Below are 10,220 nucleotides of genomic sequence, written 5' to 3'. Positions count from 1 at the left end.
ATATATCTGTTCTACAGCTTCTCCAGGTGTTTATCAGTGAATTCACCAATCATCCTTATAAAAGACATAGCTCACTTCCCCCCCGCCTCCAAAATTTGGAATATTTGCCACTTTCAGTCTTCTGATATATTTGCACTTCACCCAAGAGTCCAAGGGAATTATATAACGATATTTTTCTGTTGTGTCTATGAATTTTTCTTCTCCCTGAAATAAAGCAATTAGAGGCTGAAGATTAGCACACCTGCCATATTAGAGGCTGTATCTCTTTCTGGACCTCAGTTTCCCTTTTGATTTATTAATTCCACCCTTTCCAGGATCAAAAGTATTCTATTCTCCTTAATCAAAACTGAGGAAACAAAATAGGAGTGGAGTAGTTCTATCTTATTGCTGTCATTTTTTAATATATACTATGTATCTCAGAAAAATCTTACTGGTTTTCTCTCTCTGTCTCTGTCTCTGTGTGTGTCTCTCTCGCTCTGTCTCTTTATCATTATCTTTCTCTCTGCCTCTTTCTGTCTCTGTCTCTGTCTCTCTCTCTCATGCACACACACACACACACTCACACACACACACACACACTAGCCTTTCGTGATCTGAGTGTTGTTCATAGACTTCACGTCTTCGCATCACCCTAAATTTTTAACTTAGTCATGCTACTAAAAGTAGGTTCCACTCCCTTAGTCTTGGTTCTATGAGTTCTTGGGAAGGTCCCAGGTAGATGCTAAGCTATTTGGCTTGGGTATTTTTGAGGTTGGGTTTTTCTTTCTACCTTTGTGTATCCATGTTTTCCTTGTAGATTCTTCAAGCCCTATGATCTATCTTCCCTCTTGAAACATTTACTCCCTTTACAAGAATATTTTAAAGAATTTTAATAATTTTCTAAGAATTTTGAAAACCTACTTTCATTAAATCTAGCAAACTTCCTAACTATGCCCAGAATTCATTGCTAGCAATATCATGTCAACACATCCCTTTTTCTTTAAGGTTACCTTGCTTCGTACACCACCAGTGTCCTCTGGCCCTAGTATGAATTGCTGGATTATCATGGCGATCATCTAATATGGCTTAAAGCAACAGCTTATCTTCCCAGAGGCCGCTTCCCCGCTTCTTCCCCAACCCAGCCCAGGGTACAATGTCTTTTCCCACTGCCACAGGAAAGACCCCAATCAGCCTCTCAGGTATTTCTAAACATCCTCCTCAAACTGCACCCCTAGAAAAGTCCATAAATGCCTCAGTATACTTTGTCTCAGGCCAGAGGACCTACCTGATCCATCGGCTGTTAAACCTCTCTGTGACTTTGGAGTTACTAAAGGCTTCTTTTATCTTTCTATCCCTTTATTGTGCTGCCGAAAAACCTACTAACCAGCAGCTCTGAATTTTTGGTAGTATTTAAGTTTAAATGAACAGCAGCTTCTGCTATCGACCTTTTCAGATTTTAAGCAATTAAAATATCAGCAAAGCTAGTTGTGAGGTCATAAGATATTCAACCTTTAGCTGAAGGAACCTGAAAATATTTAACTAATTCGATTCTCTCATTGATTTACTCATTTCCAAGGTTTCCAATTGACCTAGGAAAATGCCACCAACCCCTTCCCTGCTCCTGTAGTAGCAAGCATAGCAGCAGGATAGGTTTTTTTTGTTTTGTTTTGTTTTTTGTTTTCCTAGCTTTTATCTAAACACTTGCAAATATGCTTTACCTTTCTTTTGTGGAGATAGTGAGGAAGAGTAAGGAGACCAGGACTGGGAATGAAAATCTAATTTACAGTCTTAGCTGTGCTTCTAAGTTCATTCTTAAGCAACTTTATTATCTCTCAAGGTTTAATACGCTTGTGCCCGCCAAATAGCTCAGTGCAAACAGGTGCAGTGGCCAGGGGTTCAATCCCCGGGCCTGCCCTGCTGGCCCACCCTCAGGGTGTGCTAAAATGGCAATGGAGATTGGATGTGGTGATGCACACCTGTAATTGCAGCTCTTGAGAGGCTGTAAAGAGGCGGATCACTATGAGTCCGATCTAGTAGTGAGACCCTGAACACCCTGTAGACCCTTCCCTGAAAATACAGGAAAAATAAATAAGTAAAGGGCTGCTCTTTAGTGGTGCGTGCCTGTAATCCCAGCTCTTGGATTTAAAATGCTTAAGCATAAAATGAATTATTTGGAGCATGAGAACAGAGTCTCCTATAATTTGCAAAATTGTGACAGCATGATTGGTTTTTTCCTTTTTGTATTCTGCTTGTGTGAAATATCACAGACCCTCTCATTGTTCCTTTCCACCAAAATACACTTCGGTGGGGGTTCAGCTCCTCCTTTACTCATGGAGGATCTGCCCTTCGCCTTCATCTACCCTGCACAGCGCCGCCTCCCATCTACTTCCATCTGCCTGTCTCCCGTCCACCCCCACCCCCACCCTTCCACGCCCTCACTCCCACCTTATCACCCCTCTTGCTCTTCCTCTCAGCTCTCTCCCTCAAACTTCCCAACTGTCCACCGGATATTCCACCAGGTCTTCCCAACCACTCCAAACTTGGTGTGAATCTCTCATCTTTCATACCAAACTCTTCTTCCTTCTGAATCTATTTCTGTTGGTGATTTGTTTCCCTGTCACTTACCCAGGTCTACTAGTTTTCTACTCCACTTGACCTTACTATCCTTCATTCATATTATCAGTCACCAAGCCCTGATACCTCTAACTCCTTGCTCTCCAGGACATCCACACCCTCTGCCCCATCTTCCTGAGCTCTTATGACCTTCTGCATCTCTGCAGGGATCTGATTGGTTTATCCCCTTCCAGTGCTCATCCTTCAATGCCTACCACACAATAAGACTATACCAACTTAAGACACACTTATAGCTCTAGTGTTCTCTCCCAGAAAACTTCTCATCACTCCCTATCTCAAAACATAAGTCTCAAAACCCTAGTCATGCCATTCCATAATCTCTATTAAAAAAAAAAAAACTCCCCTTATCCTGTTATTCTTAGTTTATTTCCTGCTGCTGCATATAGACTTGCTGTTCTGAATCCTGTATCAATATTCTAGTACCAGGCCTTTGCTCATGTTGAGCCTTCACTTGAATGTCCTTTCTCCTCACACTCCAGCCCCAGCAACTACCCACCCTGCCTCTTGAGTGCCATTCCAAAGGGCCTCCTAACATTAGGATCAGTAGGAAGCAGCCTCTCTCCATTTCACCTCAGCTGTGGAGGCACTTCTGATGCTGTAGTAATGACATGGATCAGCATATTTCTCAGACTGTAGCCACTAACACAAATGACTTTCCTTCCTTATGAGAATATAAGATTTGGGGGGAAGCATCTACTTCTGAATAATTTTTAAATATGAAATAACTCCTTGCTTAGGCAGATGCAATGACTGGGGTTCAATCCCCACATGCTGTACTGGCCCCACCCCTGCAGCACGCTGAACAGCAATTGAGAGTGGGCATGGTGGCATGCGCCTGTAATCCCAGCATTTGGGAGGTTGAACATAGGCGGATTACTACAAGTCCAATCTATGTAGCAAGACCCTGTTGACCTTGTAGACTCTGTACTAAAATACATTTAAAAAAGAACTCCTAATGTCACCTTGAATATAAATTTGTACATACAAATACCTCAGTATGAGAAAAATTGGTAACTCTACAACTCAGGATAAGTCCCACCTTCTTGATGGAATGAGGCATATTCAAGTATTAGCTAATTATTACTAATACCTCCAGCATATACTAAATATTGTTCTTTCTTTTATCAAGTATGTTATTGAGTTAAGATCTTTAAATCATGAGTGGTCATAATAATTTGATAGTAACACAAGGCAAACAAATTAATTTCCAAACTAAGAGGTAGACTTTTGCAGAAGTAGAATTTGAAGTTGTCAACCTTTAAAACAAGCTACTAATAGGAATATATGTGTGCCTGTGTTTATAGCAGCACAATTTGTGATAGCCAAATCTTGGGAACAACCAAGATGCCCATGACCTGAGGAATGGTTGAAAAAGATGTGGTATTTTTACACAATGGAGTATTACTCAGCTATAAAGAATGATAAACTCAAAGCCTTTATATTGAAGTGGATGCCACTTGAACATATACTCATAAGTGAAATAAACCAGACACACATGTGTAAATATCATATAGTTTCTCTAGTACAATAACTCAAAAGTAGAAATACAAATAGAAAGGTATAATAAAAGTAAAAGGAAAGCAGGATCTCGAGGACTAACTAATCAAGAGAGGGAAAGGAGAAGAGCTAGGAAACATGAAAATGTCAAGCCATACAGTTATATGTAGAAGATGGGCAAGGCAATGATCCTGAGAATCTCCAGAAGATTTTTGAATCTAGCAGTGAAATGGAAATATTCTCACCCTGACCTACTATATATACTGATACCTGTGAACTAAGCAAATGCACTGAAGATGGTAATCTATAATAGTAGTTTCATGCTTGGAGTGCCTGTCATTCTGGTCATCTGAATATGGGCTGCTTGTCATGACCTGCCAGTTGCTGCTGTGCTGTCTCTTGGGTAGATGATTGTTTAAAAAGAAGGAGGTGGTGAATGAAGGTAAGAGATAGGAAAAGGAATATTGTGGGACTGTCCTGCTTCAAGGTTGTATATCATTAGATTTTTGGACTTATGTGTAAACATAAAAAGTATATAATTTATGCCTATTTTAAAAATATATTCTAATTTTTAAATGTTTTTTCATCATATTCTTTAGGGACTTAAAGTTCAACATATCAATACTCGATGAAAAATGCCTGTTCCATGTTATACCTAAGATGTTTGATATTCAGACAGATAGTGAGGTTAAGCTTAACAGCCTAGGTTGTATGGTAATAACAATAAGCTTGTCTTCTGGATGGTTAGCAACCTAAGTTTACAGACCAAAATTAGAGAAAAAGGAGGGCTGCAAGGAAAGCCAACATTTTGGCCCTAGCCTTCCAAGGTAAATTAAGACTCAAGACATATGAGAACTGGTACTGTAACATCATGTAACTCGGTAGTGTCCCAAATTTTCTGATCAAGGAGATTATGGGGCCAAAGAGGAATGTGATCGATGATGTAGAGTGTGCCTAAGGAGAGTCACATGGAGAGAAAACATTCTCTCAGGCTTTCACAGAGAGCACATTGGCAAAGCAATGGCCATGACTCATCCACATGGCTGACACTGGCAAAGGTTCTACAATCTGAGGTACAGGATCTCAGGATAAAACCTGAGGGGATTTCACTAACCTTATCAGACTCAAAAGCTACAACTCTTGTTGCATAGGTCCTGCTTTACCTTGATCTTAACCATCCAACAGAAAAGTATAGAGATGAAATATAAGAAGTAAAACCATGGTGTTATGTTGAGCTGTAGGGGACTCAGGTCAACAATTTCTGACATTGCCAGTGAAGTGGAAGACCCAATACTATTATGGACTACTGAACTCTTTTAGAATATTTTGCTGAGTTTACACACCTATAATATTTAAATGATAGAACTTAACAAAAAAGGGGATACAGATGAATGCCCATTTAGTTAGGATAAATATATAGTTACATTCTCTTACTGAATAGAGGGATTTGTTCTAATGATGTTTGTAAATAAGATATCAAGTCTGCGTCTTGTACAGCAATTAACCACCAGGAAGAATGTATGCAATGTGTTAATTATTGAAACTGTCCTACCAATTTGATTTGAAGCTGTCTCATTGCTATTTGTTTCTCAATAAAATTGTGGAAAAATAAATATAATAAAACAGGCTACTAGGTCAAAAGTTAGGCAATCTTTCACTGATAATTGAACACTAAGGAAGTAGACAATAGTATAAGTTATTTAGAATAGTTACAAATGTCCAATTTTATGTTACAGCAGCTACTGATAGAAGTGCTCCAGATTCTGGGGAAATTGGGTGAACAGATGGCATTTCACATCTCTTTCATGATCATTTGAAAAGGAATTAGCTGCCTTTGAATAGTTCTGGTACCTGTCCTGGCAAAAGAGCTAGGTGTGAACCTTAAGGTTGACTTACAGTTTACTATGCTGTGCTGCAATTAATTGTATTATTATTGTTCAGTAATGCTACTGTCAGGATGATAGCTTACAGCTAATGAATATCTTTTAAGAAAAAGGTTCTTGGGGCTGGTGAGATGGCTCAGTGGTCTAAAGCACCTACTTAGAGCAAGCTTAGCAAAGCACAGGGACCATGGTTCAATCCCCCAGCACAACATGCCAGCCAGCCCCGCCCCCTGGTGGGCTGAGCTGGCCACACACACACACACACACACACACATAGATAAATAATTTTTTAAAAAAGAAAAGAAAAAGGTTCTTTCTTAAAATAAGGCCATGTCTATAACATTCCGAAATTACCTCCCCACCTGCCTACACTGACAAAAGAGAAGCATCACATTACCTCTAAGTGACAAAACACTAGCACTCCTTAGCAACACTTGCATCAGCCTGGGGTTGCCAAAGCAGTGCAGATGCCTGCCTCTACCCACATATTTCATTACCTGATTACTAACCCAGAGATGAGATCAACCCAGACTGGCAAGCCACAAGGTGGGAGGTACTGGTGGGTTCAGGAGTCTTCTCTGTGGCTATTATGGAGAAGGATGGAAAGTTAACAGTGCCAGGTCCAGGGAACTAAAAATGTGCTTTCTTGTGAAGAGAGGTCCGCATTGCTGACTGTCCTGAGGCTGCCTCCAGCCATTAGAACTTCACAGTGGAAAGAGGGGGAGGCAGGGGTGACGTGGAGACCACACACACACACACACACACACGCACGCACGCACGCACGCACACACACTGACTTAACTAACACCCACACAAGAAATGGAAAAATGGTGAGGTCCTTTGTCTCAGATTGTCTGAGTTCTGCCACTTATTTGTTATGAGGACTTAAAAGAGTTACTCTTCCCGGAGCTTCTGTTTCCTTGTTTAAGAAATGAAAATCGTGATACTGTCTCTTCATTACTGTAATCGTGAAGTGAAATAATGCTGTAAAGTATTTGCCAAAATGTCCGGCATGATCAATTTAAAAGTATTACTAATATTTTCTCAATATCAGCCTCTTGTGGAGAACTGGCTCACGGAGGCTTTGGGAATGTTTGGGATGAATGGATGAATTCCACTTAAAAGGTGACTTGAAAGCTCCACACTTACTACCTAGCTATTTTTTCCCAAAATAATTGTTTATAAAATTTAAGGAGTAATGCTGATACAGCCATGTATGCCTCCTACACACAAAGACAAACATAACTTAAACTTAGAGAACAACGAGTTGTTTTTCTCCAACAAATGTACTTAAATGTATACACCAAAAAGAGCTTTAACCTTCAGGGGAATCACATCAGGAAGCCATACACTGACTGCAGTAATACTGCCAAGTATTTTTGGAACTGTTCCTCCAAAATTACCTTCAGAATCTGCTTCAATTTTTTTAGATGTCTTCATTGGCAGAAAAATTTTATCCTCTTGGAGTTTTTCATTTTGAAAGCAAATTTAAAACCAACTCTTAGGACTAAAGTAGAGACATCACCTCTGATCAAAAATGAGGAAATAAGGGCTTTTTTGCATGGCTACTCACATGCCTCAATTCTGGACAGAGAATCCCTAAAATATTTCAGATCAATGGAAGCACGTCAGAATTAATGTGCCACTTTTAGAGTGAATGACAAGTTCTGTGCTTAATTATTAAATTCTACTAAATTCCTTCTACAGCACTACACATTAAGATAGCTTCTAGAAAATTTTCTATACAGAAGCTTAGCTAGGGCTCACATCTTATAGACACTGTCTCTTTATTCTACAAAAGTGAAACACTGACTGTGGATGCAGAACTAGGGAGTGGAAAGCCCAAGCAAGGAGTCTAAGTCGTAAGGACTTGGCAACTGATGAGAGTTGGGTTGAGGCAGAGAAGCCCAGAATCAAATCCAGACTGTACTTAGTGTATGTGCTAGATTTCCTAGAAAGCACAAATTTCTGTGCATTAATGATTATGCTTTCTGTTGAGGTCCTTCTGTTTGCTTTTCATTGTTTCATTTTTGGTTTGGTTTTGTCTCAAGTTCATGTAATTTAAAATTGTGAATGATATTATATCTCTCTGTGAACTGTTTTAAAACCTCAGCATAGTTTTAAGAAGCATTATCTAAATTCTTTATCTCTTACCTCCTCCTAGAGTTATAGAAGGAAGCACTCTCATACTCACTTCCAACCTTTCTTTCTTTCCCTCTTTCTTTTCTTTTTTTCTCTTTCTTTCTTTCTTTCTTCTTTCTTTCTTTCTTTCTTTCTTTCTTTCTTCCTTTCTTTCTTTCTTTCTTTCTTTCTCTCTTTCTTTTTATGTATCTGGTACTGGGTCTCACTATGCAGCTCAGACTCATAGTGATCCTCCTGTTTTCAGCCTCCCCAGTGCTAGGATTACAGGCATGCACCACCACTCCCAGTTTCAGTGGATGGCTCAGCGTGCCTGGAGGCAGGGCCTGCATGGCATGTGGTGCCAGAGATCGAACCCTGGCCGCTGTGCTTGCCTAAACAGGCACTTAGTCTGCTGAGCTACCTCACTGGCCCTTCCAACCTTTCTAATTACCTAGATCAGGCTGTTTTTCTCCATGCTCAGGCCTCTTCCCCCAGCAGCACCTGCAGCCTTGTGCCAGGAGCAGTCTCTGTTCCCAGAATATCTGCTCACATCCGTTTCAAAGTGCCCCTCCTTCAAATTCACTCTTTCCATTGCATCATTGTTAGACTAATAGAGAAGGAAAAAAGGAGGTAGGGAAGGAAAGACGTTGAACCATTTTCTAGTTCTCTTTGATAAAACACTTTTTCATATTTTACTCATAAGCAAAACACTTAGATTGATTCCCTTTTCTCTCTTTTGCTTTGAAATTCGAGTTTTCAAAACAGCCTCATGCCAATGCTAAGGGCAGGTTGTTGGCCAGCCATTCAGATAAAGACAACAAGCCCAAGAAAGCATATTTACACACATTTTTAATTATTATGCTGGAACTTTTTTATTTCAGGACAAAAGAAAAATACAGGAAGAAATCTCACAGAAACGACTGAAAATAGAAGAAGAAAAACTCAAACACCAACACCTGAAGGTAACTTATGACTTTAATTTTATTTTAATAATTTTGTATTCAAATATCCTGATGGCCTTGAATTTCAATACTAAAAATGCCTTAGGAAGAAAAGAATTCCCATATACCCCTACTGATATTCTAATAACCACAGAAGAAGCCAACAAACTAGGACTATTTGCATATGAGATTAATACCTTCTGGCAAGCATGGAAGTAGAAAACACGGTTTTATTACTTCTAGCTTTTAGTAATGCAGTGCCTAATTTTCTCCAGTGACCTTGAGATTTAGCCTTGAGAAGTTGGCCCTGACAGTCTTGCTTAACATCCTCAGGGAGTGGATCCAGCTCTGAAGTTTCCTTTTGAAATCAACAAAAGGCCAACCATACCCCAGAGGGTACAGAGCAGACAGTCTAGTCTGGTCAAGGATGCTTGTGTTTGAAAGCTCAAAGCAATGACTCCAATGTTGTTCGAGTGTGGCCTCTGCTTTATTTTATTTTGACAGAACACAGATGAGATCATAGCCACAAATACACTTCCATTTTTAAAATCAGACTTTACATCTTTAACTGGGTGTGGACATTTTGTAATTAAAGCACAATGAGTTTCAACATTTTATTGCATAGCTTAGTCGCAGGATGTAAACAAATGACAAACAGGACCTCCTTGGGAAGAGGCCCGAGCAGAAAACCACACTTATCTCGGTAGGCTATTGTCAAAAGAGTTCATGAATTTCCTCAATAAAACAGTGCTACATGCTTGTGGGATCTCCAAACTTAAGTGAAACTTGACAAATTTGGCTAAATCCGTTTTCCTAGTGGAACAAGTAGCCAGCCGTAACAAAGCACATTTAAGAGCGATTCCCCTTCCTGCGCAGGATTCTCATGCCTTCTTTGCTTCTATTGGACAAGTTAACATTTCTGTTGTTTGCTATATAGATGACATCATACTTAACTGCTGTCCCTTCAGTATGGGGCACTGAATTTACACTGAGGAGTAGGCACTGTCACTCAAGAAATGCAGTGTGTACCAGACAATCAATAAATTAAAAGTAAATCCTTCTAAATAATTTCAGTGCAATTTCAATAAAGTCACTCAAATCCAGAACAATTTTTTGACATTTTATTTATTTTATTTTATTTTTTTCTTTCCATAATTTTATTTTT

At 39.5% G+C, this 10,220-nt stretch overlaps 1 protein-coding gene across 1 annotated transcript in view; it reads left to right on the top strand.

Moving 5' to 3' along the window:
- Palmd (palmdelphin) overlaps positions 1-10,220 on the top strand; it is an 87,126-nt gene that overhangs the window by 17,374 nt on the left and 59,532 nt on the right. Inside the window, exon 2 of the mRNA XM_004635683.2 lies at positions 8,996-9,076. Within this exon, the coding sequence (XP_004635740.2) occupies positions 8,996-9,076 (81 nt within the window). The remainder of the gene's footprint in view (positions 1-8,995; positions 9,077-10,220) is intronic.

This window comes from Octodon degus, unplaced genomic scaffold, assembly GCF_000260255.1.
Source record: "Octodon degus isolate 3935 unplaced genomic scaffold, OctDeg1.0 scaffold00074, whole genome shotgun sequence".
Classification (NCBI taxonomy): Eukaryota; Metazoa; Chordata; class Mammalia; order Rodentia; family Octodontidae; genus Octodon; species Octodon degus.
The sequence above is the reverse complement of the archived record's forward strand: the minus strand, read 5'-3'. Positions and strand labels throughout refer to the sequence as shown.